The sequence below is a fragment of the Prenolepis imparis genome, unplaced genomic scaffold (assembly GCF_030444845.1).
Source record: "Prenolepis imparis isolate NDT839.2.m4 unplaced genomic scaffold, iyPreImpa1.0 SCAF_6, whole genome shotgun sequence".
NCBI lineage: Eukaryota > Metazoa > Arthropoda > Insecta > Hymenoptera > Formicidae > Prenolepis > Prenolepis imparis.
The window spans coordinates 7,348,371-7,365,217 of NW_028141164.1; the positions used below are offsets into that span (position 1 = coordinate 7,348,371).

Consider the following 16,847-nt stretch of genomic DNA (forward strand, 5'->3'; position numbering starts at 1 on the left):
TAAATTTTTATGAGAAACATCTTAATCTCAAATGTAGAAAATTTGTATGTATTGATCTTATTACAGCAGAAATTTATTTTGAAAAAAGAGAATAACTGATAAAAAATAAATCGTAATCTTTCTTAATGTCTTGTTTGATATGAATTTATAGAGAAATATCTATAAATTTGTATTCTCGAAGAAACAAGGCATATTCTTAATTTAATATTATGTATGTTAATATATTGTATAGAATAAACGAATATATAATATATTTATTACATATATGTGGATAAGTGATATAATAAATTAAAGAAAATATGACATTTCTTTTTTTTTAATATTTTATTTCCGCGCCTTACAAAAATCTGTAAAAAAAAAGACATGCAACAAATAAAATACGCTATTTTTCTATTGTTAAAGAGATAATTATATGATTTTTTATTGAGGTTATCTCTCCTCAGTGGCTAAAGTGATTACCAGCATATAACGACATTGATTGATGAAGTTAATGCTAGATAATTGGATGGGATGCCAACCCCTACCAAGAGTCCAAAGTTAACTCTTTTCATTATGATTATCACAAAAAAACTTGAAAATTCTATATTAATACATATTACATCACATAATTCATGATTAATTATAGCAAAATTATCTAAATAATACTTTATTAGATGAAAAATGAAAAGAGTGAATTAAGGACCCTAAACCTACCAAAAATTATTCCTCAGGAACTTCCAGCTCTCCTGCATTAATGTCATCTATGAGATCATGAGGTGGTCTGCCTTCCACGGTGCATCCAACAGACTGACACGTACCCAAGATCTCCTTGACAGTGCCGCTGAGTGTTCGCGACATCGATCTTGTTCTCATAGAACGGGCAATGGCAACTATGTCGTCGAACGTCAAATTGCCACTGTGTTTGATATTCTTCTGTCTCTTACGATCTCTGGGTGGCTCTTTCAGGGCTTTAATTATCAGAGAAGCCGCGGACGGCACAACCGAAATCGTGGCTTGCCTATTTTGAATGGTCAATTGAACCGTGATTTTCAGACCTTTCCAATCACTGGTAGCCTTGGCGATGTCGTCACCAACTTTTTTGGGGGACTAAAATGCGAAAATAATTTATTAGATACGAAATAAATTATTGTATGCGAGTAAACTTTGTACGAACTAAATTTTCTCCAAACTTACCAAACCGAGAGGACCAATTTTTGGAGCAAGAGACGAGGTGGCTCCCACTTCACCACCAACACATCGCAAAAACACTATACAAAAGACAAAAATGATTTAGTTAACAATTAGCACTTCTATATCGGAGAGAGGTTATAAAAGGTTATGAAAGTTTTAATCGTATTATAGGAAAAAATATTTAAAAAGATACCTTTCTTGATTTCATTCGGGTCAAATTTAGGAGGCATGGTTACAGTTTGTTGACGATTTTTACCAAAAAACCACGGATAAAATCCGATTACAAGAAACTGCAAAAGTAACGCACGTCTCCACGCGACGAGCTTCACGAGAAAGGATAAATGAACCGAACCGGAAGCAACAGGAAAGAAGAAACGGAAATAGTATTACAAGATGGACGGACAAATGTTGCGCATGCGTAGAAACGTTAGGCACATATATGAATACTAAAATGAAATAATATAAAAGTTTATTAATTATAGAATATTACGAGTTTTTTTTATGGAGAATATTTTAATATAAATATAATATAAAATAATTGTATTTTTATATATAGTCTGTTCTTATATTAAAATTATATATTCGGGTTTCGACTCCGGTTTTTGACGCTAGTTTCGGCTTGATTTCAACAGGTATTTTTGTATATTTTTATTATATTTTTGTATATTATTTTGCTCTCCGTAGTCATAAACATTATTTTTGTACAATACGTATGATAGGATTACTTAGTAGAATAGAATTTATTAAATAATCCTATTGTGTTTCGGTTAAGAAAACATTAACCTATATATATTGTACTTCGTTTAAGAAGACATTTTTTTATGAATGATAATTTTGAAAAGGATAGAAATAAATAAATTGTTCAGATACATGTTGCATATATAAAAGTATATATTTAAAAAATATTGTGTATAAAATATAGAGCATTTTATATTTCTCTCACTGTAATATTTTTATATTTATCTTTTATGAGATCTATACTAATTAAAACAAATTATATATATAATTTATTTATATTGCACATATAGTAAAATTAAAATTATTGTAAAATTACACTAATATTAAATATTACAGCTTTAAAAAACATGAAATATTGGATGGAAATCAATTTCTTCATTCAACACTTTAGCATTGAATTGTTTAGGATTGGTTAAGACATACTGGTAATTCTTGAGATGATACTTCTTCATATTCATAGTACTGCGTTGTTGTATTTAATGGTTTTTCTGTATTTTCTATTTTCTTTGCAGGATTCGGTTTGGATGTTGACGCAGAAGATGTGTGCTCTGTATGTTTGTTCAGTACTTCACAAATATCTGTGGCACTAAATTTGATTAAATCTGATTTGACGCTTTCAAGTAAAACATCTGCAGACTTTTCACAAGTTGAAGAATTATCAGCATTCAATATATTTTCATTGACAGCTTTATTTGTGTTTTCACCAGGAAACATTTTATTAATTTCTGAAATCAGCTCTGATGTTGATCCTACTATCTCAGAATCGGCAGATGTATCCTGTGTAAGTATTTGATCCTTTCTTAGTAATTTATTGATAGTTGTATCACTTATATCAATAGAAGCAGCTGGACCATAATCTGGTCTTTTTGGTCTTTCTTCTGTAAAATTAAAAAGCAGTGATAAGAATTTAGAATAAATATGCCAAAAATTATTATTTCACTATTTTGATACAACTTGATAGTATTATGTAATTTAGTAAAAAGAATATACAACTATAATAATTAAAATTATTGATGTAACTATAATAGTTGACTTTTAAAAAGTAATACTTTTTAAAATTAAAAAATCTATTGTATTAATATGCTTAAAAGTATAATACAATCCATAGATTTTTAGCATTTTAATCAAATTAATTATTTTAAAAAATTCCTTTGAGATGTGAACATAATAATATCTGTCCTTTTTTTAACTGTATATATTATAAAATATAAACTTTACGTTTTAATATATCGCATGCCACATAATCAGCTGCTCTAAATAATTCTACTTTTATAAGAAGTTCTAATAATAATCTTAATGTTGGCCTCTTTCTTCCCATAGTACTCCATTCGTCTAAAAACACTTCAGCTGCATTACGCTTGTTTCCATATGCTGTTTGCTCGATTATGCTATAGAATAAAAAATATGAATTATTATACAAAAATTATAATACTCAACTTTTTCACAAAAACAGCTTTTAACAATGCAATAATATCTTTTATAATATTTATTGAGAAAAATATTTTTTCACTTGCCTGATATGATCGCTACTGAATTTGGGTATATTTTCTTGTTTAGGTACAATAGCCATTAGTTTCTTCCAAGAATCGGACATATTTAATATATTACTCAAAGTGTACAATTGGCCAGGTCTTAACTTTCGTATTTCCATATCCAAACACACTTCGGAAGACATTTTTGACAGGTATGAGACATGCACAAATATTAAAATAATAGTGTTTTTTCCTCGTATAAAAATAATATTAATCTCTTTCTATCTCTATCTATCTGTCTTTATCTTTCTTTTTCTTTCTCTTTCTCTCTCTTTCTCTCTCTCTTTCATTCGCGTGATTGATTGTAGTTCATTCATTACTCTCTCAGCGCCACTACTCGGGTTATGAGAACGAAAATTAGTCACGTGACAAAAGCTGTAAAGACATATGTTCGCACATAAAGCAGAAAGAGGTTATAATTTTATTATATATTGAATTATTCATAATAACATTTAACTTTCAATTCTTATTGTTGATGTAGAACAACTGTATAAAATATCTATTGGACATTGGATTTTCTATAAACAATCAGGTAAAGATTGTATTTTATCTTTCATTTAATATCCTCTTCTTTTGTTAATAATTGCATCTAAACTTAACCTTAACCATATATAATCTTTAAAGAGCTGTTTATCTTTTTATCGTGTTGCGATTATTACGCTGGTTTATTGAACATAATTATAATAATAAAAAGCTGTTAGACACATGATGATATTAAAGCCAAGATTCTTTTTTTAGCTGTATCTTTTTGCATTTTAGGGGGGGGGGGGTTTAAAGTAAAAACTTTTAAAATTTATTTGAAAGTAGAAAAAAATAACTAAAAAGTACAGCTAGAGAAAGGAGATTTTTTTGTCAATATACAGGATCAGTAAACGTAGAATTAGAAAAATCTGAGTAATTAAAATGTATTACTAAATACTATACTAAACATTAATATGTTTAGTTATTAATGAATATATTAATAAATATTGTAATATATAAAATATAAAAATATATATCTTATTGTTTTGATTTACAAATTACTCTAATTTAATTAACATAATATTAATCCATCTGGTATAAGCCAATTTATGAATGAAAGTACAGTGATTTATAATTTTAACTTTCTTTTTTATTAATCTGCATGTTTAGAAAAAGATATTATTTCTTATTGTGCATCAAATAATAAAAGTTATATAGTAAAACAGCTATTATTGCCAATCGTTTCTGTTGTGCAGTGCATGATCCTGTATATGGCAGTTGGCAGATTCATCAGTGCAGTACGGCATTCTAGCTGCTTGAAAAATCAGTACTACTTTTATACAACTACTATGACTTCCTTGCTGGTTCCTCCAGTATCGGTACGTGGTATGACAAGCTTGGATCGTGATGCATTTACAACAATTGTGAATATACCAACATTAAAATTAAGTAACACTGCTGTGTCAAGAAATATGTACATCTTGAAAAAATACTTGCTAAAGATATGTAATTTTAAACCAATTCAAAAGACAAGTGAAGGAGTTATTGTTTATCTAAATCCAAATATTATCACAAAATTTGAAGACATTACTGAGAATGACAGAAAATTGTTAGCAGATCAATATGAACATTTTGATGTTATGAGCATTACAATGAAGTATGATAATTGGCGTCGCGATGAGACATTAAAATCAGTTCTACCAGAAGATATTCAAGTCCCTACAGCATACACATTAGTAGGACATATTGTGCAGTTGAATTTACGGGATGTACATTTGCCATATAAAACTATTATTGGTAAAATATTTCTCGACAAGACGCCAAATGTGCGAACAGTAGTAAATAAAACGAATACGATTGATACAACGTTTCGATATTTCGCTATGGAGATTCTGGCTGGTGAAAGAAGTACAATAACAACTACAAAAGAACATGGCTGTACATATCAGTTTGATTTCGCACAAGTTTATTGGAATTCACGTTTGTCTACTGAACACACACGAATGATAACATTTATGACGCAAGGTGATGTTCTGTACGATGTATTCGCAGGAGTAGGACCCTTCACTGTTCCTGCTGCACGTAAAAAAATCCAAGTATTTGCTAATGATTTGAATCCCGAGTCTTACAAGTGGCTTCAAAAAAATGCTGCTATTAACAAACTGAAAAATAATTTTAAAGCTTTTAACATGGATGGCAGAGATTTTTTAAGAAACATTGTTAAAAATGATATTTTGTCCAGACGTGCTCAAGATTTACCTGGTTCTGAACATATAATAATGAACTTACCCGCATCAGCCATTGAATTCTTGGACATACTGCCTGATTGGTTTACGCAAGAAGAATTTGAAAAAGTTCTCCTTAAACCACTTATATTCCATGTATATTGTTTTGTAAAAGCAGATAAAACAAATGATGCTTGCACACTTGGAAGATTATTGGTTGAGGAAAAGCTTGGTTATACTCTGCCTACTGATGCTATTGTCAATATACAGGATATTAGAGATGTTTCACCAAATAAAGAAATGGTTCGAGTGTCATTTTTGTTGAAAGAAAGTATGCTTAAAGACAAGGAGCCAGCAATGAAGAAACTTAAAGTAGAGACTAATAATATATAACAGTTTATTTGTAATTAATGATGTAACTGATGTTACAGAAAACAATGGGAAAGAACAAGGAAATTTATAAAAACAAAAATGTTTTCAAAGTGGCAACTATTCGCAGTATCAAGCTGAAAGCTAAAGCACAGAAGATTATTAATTTGAAGAAAGTAAGTGTGTGATGGAGATAATTTATCAATTAAAATAAATAAAATTGATATATAAGTATTACAATCTACATACGATTTCTTAGAAACATTTAAAGCAAATCAAAGCAAATCACGAATTGCTCGTTCAACTCTTTAATGCATTGGATTATTTAAATCTTTTTTATATGCGATAAAATGCAATAGTGAAATAAAAATATATATATATATATATAAATTTTTATTTCATTCTACAAAAGTTTTAAAAGTCAAATGCATGCAAGATTTGAATATGTAGAATATAATAATGAAATATTATTTAAAGAAGCTTTACAAAAAGACAATTATTTTTTACTTTAAAATCAGATTGATCCAAAAGGAAATAAAATATCAAAGGATAAAAACAAGGATAAAACAGCCAACATGGATCAGCTATTACAAGAATTGCGCAGGGACGTGCAAGTGCTTAATTCCAAAACAAAACTTGAAACTATTGAAAAGAAACCAATTAAGATAAATATAAAACCACTGATGTCTAAAGTGACGCCAGCACAAACGAATGCAGCAGCTTCAAAGATGGAGCAAATGCAACTTTGACAAAAAATGAAAAATATAGACGAATTCAATTATGTATTCAATCCTCTATTTTCAACTACAAAACGTTATATAACATAAAAATGATATAATATTTTATTAATATTATCCAACATTACCTTACTTTGTTATATAATTTTTTTTATAACAATAAATATTTTATCAAAAAATTATATCACTCTCATTATTCGGCTTCCTTATCTGCTTTGATTTCACTGCTAGACTAATATCTATAATTTATTCCTCGGATGTCTTGTAAAAAATGCATAATATATTTAGATAAGATAAAACAAAAATCATAAATCATTATTATATGTCATAGTAAAGAGGAGGAATTGTGTGTAGATTGAATATTACTTATTGTTAGTATAAAAAGAAAAGACATGAATTATTCCTAACTATTATTCTTTCTCATCCTAGTGAAAAGCAGAAGAATATGTCGCAACGGATATGTCGTCCATGTACAGCGTGTTTAATAACTGTGGGAGATGAAATTTTACGTGGACAAATAGTTGACACCAATACGTCATATCTGGCAAAAAATTTGACTGCTGCTGGAATAAGACTACAGAAAGTCACAGTGGTCCCTGATGTTGTGCGTATCAGCTTAGTATCATTGTTTTGTAAATACACTATATAAAGATTATTAACAAATACAATGCATATATAAGAATATTTTTACTCTTTATCAATATCAAGAAATTAAAAAATATTTATTTTTTGTTTAGTTATCATATAATTCGACAAATATAATACCTTTAATTTTTAAATCAGTGGTAATATTATCAATGTGCAACGATCTTTCTAGGTGGATGACATTGCTAAAGAAATAAATAGTGCCTCAAAACAGTATTCTGTTGTATTTACATCCGGTGGTGTTGGGCCTACGCATGATGATGTAACTTATGAAGCTATAGCAAAGGCTTTTGAATTAAGACTAGAATTTCATCAGAAATTGTTTGACCTATATAGTCAATTGATTCCTGGCCAGAAAGAAGTAAAACGACTTGCTATTGTTCCTAGTTCTTGTGAAATTATCAAAATCGACTCTACGGGTGTGTATTTTTATTTAAAATTTAAAATTTTATTTTAACATTTATTTATACTTTGTATATGTATATTTTATTTCACCTAGATTTTTTTGTGAATAAAATTTGTGCAAGAAAATGTACGAAAGAAATTTTTATCATCAAAATATGATACATATTATATTAAAATTTTCAGAAATATTTGCGGTAATAAGTGTGAAAAATGTTTATATACTACCTGGTTCGCCAAAATACTTCGAATCCGCTGCAGATGTAATAATTTCTCGACTGAGAGGATGCACGCCACTACACTATGAACATATAGATATTGAATTGGACGAACTATCAATAGTAAATATTTTAGATGAACAGTCAAAACGTTGGAATGGCAAAGTGAAAATTGGTAGCTATCCGCAATCAGAACCGCAAACTTTCACTAGAATCACTTTGGAGGGATCTAAGGAAGCAATTGCGGAAGCGAAAGAGGAATTTTTATACTATCTACCGATACAAAAGATTATGAATCTAAAATACGGATTCGGTCGTTTCCAAATGAATGCCATTCTGGAAGATAGTAAAAATGAAACGCACATTAAATGCGCATTAGACATATTAAATGAATGCTATAATAGGTACGCATGTAAATAAATAATAAGAAACCATATGGATACTTTTAATAAATACATGTTTTTTGTATGCGGAACACAAACATACATATATACACATCCTGAATTATCGTGTATAATTGTATATATTGTGTATCTTATTTATTAGAATATGTATATATGTATGTTTTATATATAATTGTTTTATATATATGTTTCAGATATAATTCAGATGAAGTATTCATTAGTTTTAATGGCGGTAAAGATTGTACAGTAGTCTTGCATTTAGCTGCTACCATCGCCAAGTCGCGTAATATCTCGTCCTTATTATGTTTATACGTAACCAGCGATTCCTTTCCAGAGGTAAGAACATTAATGGTTAAATATAATACATAATTAGAATACTTTTATATAACATATTGAAATTATATATGCATAGGTGGAAACGTTCGTGGAGTCGGCTTCTCAGTATTATGGTCTGGAAATAATACGAAAGCAACGGCCGATACGACCCGCGTTGTCCGCGTTACTGGAGGAAAGATGCAATTTGAAAGCAAGTCTCATGGGGATGAGAAAAGGTGATCCCGGTTCTGAAAATCTACAGCCGTTTGCGTCCACCGACTCGGACTGGCCACAATTGATACGCGTTAATCCCATCTTGCACTGGTCGTACAATCAAGTATGGTCATTCTTACTTAAGCACAACATTCCTTATTGCTCGCTCTACGATCAAGGATACACGAGTATCGGCAGCAAAAGTACAACGACGCGAAATCCGTTGTTGAAAGATCCTAACAATCCCTCGTCTTATTTACCAGCATATACTTTGCTCGATAAATCTGCCGAAAGAGAAGGCAGAGTATAATAAAGCGTAAATTTAATAGAATTTTTAAAAATTAATGATATACGCATGCATATATATACATACATAATATGCGTACTCAATTGGCTAATATCAATTGTTAATATATTAATTATTTTATTATTAATTATTATTATTAATTATTAATATTAATTTCTTTCCCATAAATTAATTTTTAGTCCTACAATCGTATTAATTGTGGTACGGGTAACATTATTCTGCAAATAGACATGAAATTTTTTAACTCGGTGATTCGGATATTATCCAAATGCTTCTACGTAATTTTTAAAAATAAATTATTTTCGATAAAGATCTTTGAATATTTTTTCCTCGAGAAACCAACAATAACAAAACTATCCCATCGCGCAATTAAAAGCCATAATAAGAAAATCCTACTATAGACAATTCGATGGTCAACTGACGTAATATAAAAGCATGCTGGCATCAGTTGGGGATGATCTGCGACTAATCCTCTGTTCGAAGCCATTTAAGCTAGGTGGATTAGGGTTTCGCGGATTTGAATCACCGCAAAGCGTATAAAAAGTCCAAGATATAAAGTAAAGTAAGGTGAGGGGTTGGCAAACCGCGATATGTATACCAACGGAAGCGTTCATTGGGAGGCGAGAATTCTGCCAGCAGGATCACTACGATTGCTGGGATGGAACGTCCCTGCCGAAGAATTGGTCCACATACCGGAACATTGGCTGGTCTATCCTGAGCCCAACCCCTCCCTTCACTATCTGTTGGCTATTTTATATACACTCTTTACTTTCGTGGCACTACTCGGAAATGGACTTGTTATATGGATATTCTCTTCGTAAGTTTTGCGCATACACACATATATACATACATTATGCTTAAATATTTTGGCAAGGAATCCTGTTTAACTATTTGAACAAAGTGTGCCAATTTCACCGACAAATGTTCAATAGATATATTCAAGAATCAACAGTTTAATCCTTAATATATTAACTTTAAAATATCAGAATTCAAGATATTATCGCTCCTAAAGAGGATAATCATATCGACATCTCTTTTACATAGAGCCAAATCGCTGAGAACTCCTTCAAATATGTTCGTGGTGAACCTGGCGTTTTGCGATTTCATCATGATGCTCAAGGCACCAATATTTATATATAATTCCTTCAACACTGGATTCGCTACGGGTCATTTGGGATGTCAGATCTTTGCTTGCATGGGAGCGCTCAGTGGAATAGGAGCCAGCATGACGAATGCCGCTATTGCATATGATAGATACAGGTATCGCACAATGTCTTTCCAAATGAATAAAATTTAATATATATTAATGTTCAATATATATACGATATAAATGTCATATTTTGCATATGCGTATTGAATTTACTAATTAACATACTGATATGATTTATATTTAAATTATATTTTTAAATATAAATAAATATAATTTAAATATAAATCATGCATCAGTATTAATTAATAAATTCAATACGCATATGCAAAATATGACATTTATATCGTATGTATTGAACATTAATATATTTTATTTATATAAAACAATTATATTTAATTATATTTATAAATGAAATTTTAGCACCATAGCTCGACCACTCGATGGAAAGCTGTCACGCGGTCAAGTGATGCTGCTTATCATGCTCATCTGGACGTACACGATTCCTTGGGCCTTGATGCCATTGCTGCATGTCTGGGGTCGTTTTGTGCCTGAAGGCTTTCTGACGAGTTGCACCTTTGATTATTTGACAGATACGCCAGAGATACGATATTTTGTGGCCACAATATTCACCTTTTCCTACTGTATACCAATGTCTTTCATTATATGTTACTATAGTCGAATCGTCAGTCACGTTGTCAATCACGAGAAAGCTCTTCGTGAACAAGCGAAGAAGATGAATGTTGAAAGTCTGAGGAGCAACGCAAATACGAATGCTCAAAGCGCGGAAATACGTATAGCCAAGGTATCATATCATTTTTATAAAAATAATTTTTTTATACAAATCTAAAAAATGTGAAATTAAAACATTTACTTTTTTAACTTTCTAAATTTTAATGTTAATAAGTCAAACTTTATCCGAAAATTTTGTCTACGCAGACTTTATTTACAATGAGTTCAAATATACACATCTTGTATTAAATTTTAAAAACAATTTCTAAGTCAGAGAATTATCTCTGTGAAATTAACGGAGTTTTAAAAGTTTTGATATAATCAGAATTTTTCGATTTTTTTGCTCAAAAAGTTGCACTTTATCAAAAAATTCTGGCGATAAAGATCGGCGATTAACTTATTATATTGAATTATCACGTTCTCATATTACATATTTTAATCGTATATGCAAGTTATCATATGTATTTATTCATTAAAACATACACATTTAAAAAAACTTACGTAGAATATTGCGTATCTTTTTTTCTAGGCTGCGATTACGATCTGCTTCCTTTTCGTCCTCTCGTGGACCCCATACGGTACTCTCGCGATGATCGGTGCTTTCGGAAATAAAGCATTATTAACTCCAGGCGTTACGATGATACCGGCGTGCACATGTAAATTCGTGGCTTGCTTGGATCCATATGTGTACGCTATAAGCCATCCGAGATACAGGTGAGTAAATTTAATATAATTGTACTAATAAAATAGATCAGGAGTTTTAATATTGTTTTCTAATTTATGTTATTCTACTACAACTAGGCTGGAACTGCAAAAACGATTACCGTGGTTGGAACTGCAAGAGAAGCCAGTTGCAGACACGCAGAGCAGCACGACTGAAATGGTGAACGCGTCTTCGACCTCCTAAATCTCAGTAACTGAATAACTTATTGTTAGAAAAAATTATAGTGGTCAGAGTTGCTACAACCATCGCGAAATTCATATCTTGTATGAAAGCAGCATCATCATGTATATTGATATTAAAAAAAGAAATAATTTCAAGTTCTCGGACGAGGCAAATTTGATAAGCGTAATATTTACAACTAGTAGCTATTGCAACTAGTTCACCTTGTATACAGATAATGAACACATTTATTGTTAAAACAGTGTGACACTTATCGCTATAATCGAAAACAATATCGGTTATGTGTAGTGAAACAATATGTAATAAATCGTACTCCTGGCATATGTCTTACGAATGCAATACATTTCATTCTGCATACACCGTTTGGTTGAACAAATGCTTAATATCGCCTTAGTCTTTAATTAGACTTGCCATAATCTTCATCATTTTATTGCGTATCAAGTTTTAAGCATTTTAAAACTTTCTATTCGAAGCTATCTGTTTATTTTTATTATATTGAAACGAAGGATAAACGAAGAATATTAATTTCTAAGTTCTAACAATTCCGCTCAATTCTATATTAATTTCATTATAGAATTGATATAAAGAGATAAAAGTTTCGTAGATCAAATATGCAATGACCTCATCGAATATCCATCATGTTGAAGGAAAACATGATAAAGAAACAACCGTGTAAGGAACAAAAACTAGCAAGTTACGAATTTATTCATTATTTTAAACTTTTTATCAGCCTTAAAACTAATAGGCCTTGCAAGACCGAAAAAATAAAAATTTACGCGATCGATCGAATGGCTAGCGCTTAAAATATATATCGATGTTATATTATTGTGATAATTCATTGCAGCTGCGTTACAGACAGCGTGGAAAAATGGAAGAGAGAAGTCGAAGTAAAAAATAAATAATCTCTATAAATCCGAAGAAACTCGGCGGGGTTCTTCAAACTGGCTAGAATCACATTTGTTTGTCATAAATAAACAGTCAGTTTAAATTCCTCGAGTAAGCAAGTCGACAACTCGCAAGTGTCATAAACTTAATTTAAACACGAAGACAACAGCATTTTCGTGCATATTTTTTCGTAGTGATTACATAAAGAGTGTCGTCCAGTCGTATTTTCTCGTAACGCACACGTTCTACGAGATGTCATCCTTTGTACTATTTTCACTGCTCTAAACGGTGCTGTTTTCTGCCGCTAATGCAAAATTACAATGATAAATAATAAACCATCTTTTTTTCTAGCTCGCTTTTACGCAGTCTCTAGGAACTTCTTAAATTCGACTACGTTAGCTCGCAGAAGACATCGATTTCATTTATTTAAAAACTCTCTATAAGCGGCATATAAGGTATCCGACTCTGAATAACAGGTACGCAAACGATGTACGGAATGCTCGTGGAAGGGTAAGAGCGAAATCACTTGCTTGGCACAATCGTTCGCTTCAAGAGACCGATTCATTTATCATGCTTTTTTCAAAGGTTTCAGTGTTCTTATTATATTCCCCCTCTTCGATAATGATCAAACATCTCTGATTTTTCCGAGAACAAGTTTCTTCTTTCTCGAGAAATATATTACACGGATTCTCTTAATATAGGTTTTGAAATTTGATATAGTTTATATATATATTTTTTTTTATAATATACGAGATATTAAAAAGTTAGATGTGTGTAATTCATTCCGTTTATCACTGTAGCTTATTAAAAGCTAGCCTTATGGAAATTGAAAGCTCTAAATTGAACATCATTAAGATTACGTATATAGCCTACATTGTGTTCCATTCCGTATTCTATTCGTTTTAAAAATATTTGTACGGGAAACATGGAGATTGTACGCTATTATGTTTAACAAATAATTCATATTAAAACGATTCGATAAAATTATCTCAATAATAAAAAACGAAAACTATATATATATATATATATATATATATTTATTTATTCTAATTTTGTCTCCTCTTTTTAATTCGTTTCTAAAAAAAATATGATTGCTCTAGTAATTGGAAATTTTCTTTTTCTATTACATTACACGAAGGCTTGGAAAAATAATGTAATCCATCATAAAAAAAAAAAAACCCATAACAAATCTATCGCAAATTTATATAAGAATATAAACATGACGGATATGAGCGTATCGAGGAATGGAACGTCGTTATTTACCACACAATTTATGATTGCTTGAAGAGATTTGGAAAAATTATTTCCTTCAATATTTTTTTCCCATTCATCTGCTCTTTGCACGATGGCATCTCGCACTCTTTTCAATTCATTCGCTCGCCTTACAATCGCTTTAAAAACTACAAGAAGAGGCGGAGGCAACAACTTTGAAACCAATCATCATCGGGAATATGAACCGTGTTGACGCAGCGGAAGCGATTTTCACGAATGTAAGTAGAAAATACTCGAGGCGCGCGATTTTTTATACAGAACATTGGCGCAATAACAACGAGCCGCGCGGGCAATAATAATATACGCTTGTATCATATCATCCCTCTCTTACCCCTACGACTACTAATAACAATTAAGTACAAGTGTCTTGTTGCAGATATGTACTCCACTGATAAACATCTAAAATTAAGACTAGAGTGTGTGAATTGCATCGCGCGCATTGTTGCGGAAGAACCTTTGCGCGAGATGCATTTCGATCGGGTAAAACGATCGATCACAAGTGCGAGAATTTTTTCGGCGTGAGAGTGACAGTTACACTCGCGAATATAATAACCCGAGATGTGCGATTTCGAAATTTTTCGAATCGTTATCTCGACAGCCAGCTACGTTAAGACGAACAACTCGCTTGTTCGTTCAGGTAAGACTACGGTGCGAAATCTACAAGATTGTTCTGTATTCCGTTTCCGCTCGTCTGATGAGTCGCACAATCGCTACTGCGACTGCATCTCTGGATACGAAACATTTACTATTCTAAAATGATCGCATGAATGTGCTTTGTGAGATTTAAATAACGATTTTGATTTAGGCAGACGCGATACACATCATCGTTAAAATCGTAGATCAATCATAGATCAATCGTGAGCATTTAAGCGTATAAGAATTTTCACGCATCAATTACGATGTTGAAAAAATAATGATAGAAGATGCAGTCCAGTCGCGCGCTCCCAAATACTTTTTCCTTCATAGAATTTAATGGGAATTCAAGTAAGCCGATTAAACTCGCTTTGCAGCGTCAATTAGATTTTGCCTCGAAGAGGTGACCTTATCCAAGATGAAAACGAACGAAACTCTTATCCAGCTATCCTTTCCTTTATCTGAAACTACACCGGAATAAAAAAAAATGCGTAGCTCAGAATTAGGATCCATCTATCTCGCGAGTTAAAAATTTGAGCTCGTCACTCTTTATGATGTAAAACACATTAACAATCCTTGAATTATTTCGCGATTCCTTACGTGCTGCTTTTCGCAAAATTTCAGGATCGATTGCACCTTTATCATGATTAATTAACTATTTTTTCTTCACGTTACATAATGAAAGATTCAGGATCAAAACGCCGAGCGTTAATTTTAGCAAGGCTATTGTCGTATTACACAGTTAATTGATAAAAATGACCAGGGTGCAATCGATGTTAAGGACAACGTACCTGTTAGACACTAATGATTACGTGACCTCGGGAGCAAGTACATTGACTGCGATCGTCGGGTGGTGATGCTGATGATGATGATAACGACGATGCGACTATATGCGTCTCTAATAACGTGAGAAGCGGAGGAAGCAGTTACGAGAAACGGTATTCCTGAGGAAGACAATTCGCGTCGGAGCTCTTGTAAGTTCCATGTCCGCTCGACTTGTTGGTTCTCCTCTTTTCCTCCGTCGTTTTCCTCGTTTTATGGGGACGTAATATTAGTGTAGTGGCTGGACTCTCCTTCGATTCTTCTTGCACGCGTGTCTTCACCTTCCGCGGCTGCTCGTCGGACTCTTTGTTCTGTTTTTCCACTACCGCCTCGCTGCGAACGTGTTTCTCCTCTGCGATATACATACGAAGGAACGATTGATTAAGGAGAGCTTATCATTCGAGATGATAATTGTAACAAAAAATTGTAATATCCTAGTCTATCCCGATCTATCTCCTTTTTTCATGTTTATGCTTGAATCTTTAAGAGTTGCAGAATGCAGTGTTGTATGCAGAATGCAATCATATTACAGCAAAATGATCTATTTTTATTTATGTTTTATATAGAATTCAAAATGTTCAAGAAATTATTTACTTTTTGTTTAAAAAAATAAAAGTAATTTTCACATGCATCCGCCTCTTTAAAAATTACAGAACACACTCTGTGTTACGAACCTTCCACGACGTCGCCGAATAAAATTTTCGGCGTCCTCGCGACTGCAGTTTTCCCCTCACCCTCACTGCACGTGTATTCCCTCTCGGTGTTGTTATTCGTACGGAATATCGATTCGAGAACCTGTCGCGAGAGTAACGGCGATGTTGGACGTTTTTTCGACGAACGTGTATTAGCCAAGGAGTCGCACGTCTCCGTCTCGTTGTCGCACATGCTCGCCGTGGACACGCTGTCCGTGATCAGCTTCTCGGTATCCGAGTCGCCGGTATTGCTGTAGTAATTATTGCCGCTGTCTGATTTTTTTAGGATCGATTTCGACACCCGGTGGCGATCCATAAACGGTGTGCCATCGCTATCTATGGAGTCCGTCGACAGCGAGAGCTTGCTCTCGGCACTCGCTCCTGAAACAGATCTCATTACATCGTGCTTTGTGACGTGATAATAATCGGATAAAGAAAACTAGAGGTTGACAAACCAGCAAGAATGGTTACGAACTACTCAGCTTCTTTCATTCTATTCATTTCTATTCATTCTATTCATTACT

At 32.2% G+C, this 16,847-nt stretch overlaps 5 protein-coding genes across 16 annotated transcripts in view; 2 read left to right on the forward strand and 3 right to left on the reverse strand.

Annotated features, from left to right (window-relative positions):
• Positions 1–305: 305 nt before the first annotated feature.
• Rpl12 (ribosomal protein L12) lies at positions 306–1,522 on the reverse strand. The gene is made up of 4 exons (XM_083040064.1): positions 1,364–1,522; positions 1,174–1,247; positions 694–1,086; positions 306–347 (listed from the first exon to the last, which is right to left on the reverse strand). Exons 1-3 carry the CDS (start codon positions 1,398–1,400, stop codon positions 700–702), a joined length of 498 nt encoding a protein of 165 aa, XP_082896190.1. The 5' UTR covers positions 1,401–1,522; the 3' UTR covers positions 306–347; positions 694–699.
• Positions 1,523–2,095: 573 nt separating this feature from the next.
• Tub (interleukin 1 receptor associated kinase 4 tube) lies at positions 2,096–3,761 on the reverse strand. The gene is made up of 3 exons (XM_083039617.1): positions 3,423–3,761; positions 3,127–3,296; positions 2,096–2,786 (listed from the first exon to the last, which is right to left on the reverse strand). Exons 1-3 carry the CDS (start codon positions 3,581–3,583, stop codon positions 2,311–2,313), a joined length of 807 nt encoding a protein of 268 aa, XP_082895743.1. The 5' UTR covers positions 3,584–3,761; the 3' UTR covers positions 2,096–2,310.
• Positions 3,496–9,245, forward strand: LOC145936931 (bifunctional FAD diphosphatase/FAD synthase). 10 transcript variants are annotated; one of them, XM_083039599.1, is made up of 9 exons: positions 3,501–3,592; positions 3,922–3,972; positions 4,658–4,728; positions 6,058–6,171; positions 7,162–7,336; positions 7,550–7,796; positions 7,966–8,401; positions 8,596–8,737; positions 8,814–9,245. In XM_083039599.1, the coding sequence occupies exons 5-9, from the start codon at positions 7,178–7,180 to the stop codon at positions 9,237–9,239; spliced, it is 1,410 nt and encodes a 469-aa protein (XP_082895725.1). In that variant the 5' UTR covers positions 3,501–3,592; positions 3,922–3,972; positions 4,658–4,728; positions 6,058–6,171; positions 7,162–7,177; the 3' UTR covers positions 9,240–9,245. The 10 variants fall into 10 exon arrangements, with proteins under 10 accessions (XP_082895731.1, XP_082895730.1, XP_082895725.1 ...); XM_083039598.1 differs by lacking the exon at positions 3,501–3,592 and adding an exon at positions 3,777–3,852; XM_083039605.1 differs by lacking the exon at positions 6,058–6,171 and having other exon boundaries at positions 3,496–3,592; positions 3,769–3,972; positions 4,658–5,561; positions 7,170–7,336.
• Positions 9,246–9,826: 581 nt separating this feature from the next.
• Positions 9,827–12,349, forward strand: Uvop (ultraviolet-sensitive opsin). The gene is made up of 5 exons (XM_083039611.1): positions 9,827–10,053; positions 10,281–10,496; positions 10,807–11,188; positions 11,645–11,829; positions 11,917–12,349. The coding sequence occupies exons 1-5, from the start codon at positions 9,827–9,829 to the stop codon at positions 12,020–12,022; spliced, it is 1,116 nt and encodes a 371-aa protein (XP_082895737.1). The 3' UTR covers positions 12,023–12,349.
• A 343-nt stretch (positions 12,350–12,692) lies between these two features.
• The window catches only part of Shab (Shaker cognate b), a 44,856-nt gene continuing 40,701 nt past the window's right edge, over positions 12,693–16,847 (reverse strand). For 2 of the 3 annotated variants that reach the window (XM_083039595.1, XM_083039593.1), the window contains 2 exons: positions 16,306–16,704; positions 12,693–15,983 (listed from right to left, as the gene is read on the reverse strand). In XM_083039595.1, coding sequence (XP_082895721.1) covers positions 15,736–15,983; positions 16,306–16,704 — 647 coding nt within the window. In that variant the 3' untranslated portion in view covers positions 12,693–15,735. The remainder of the gene's footprint in view (positions 15,984–16,305; positions 16,705–16,847) is intronic. The other variant, XR_014425452.1, reaches the window with a different exon arrangement.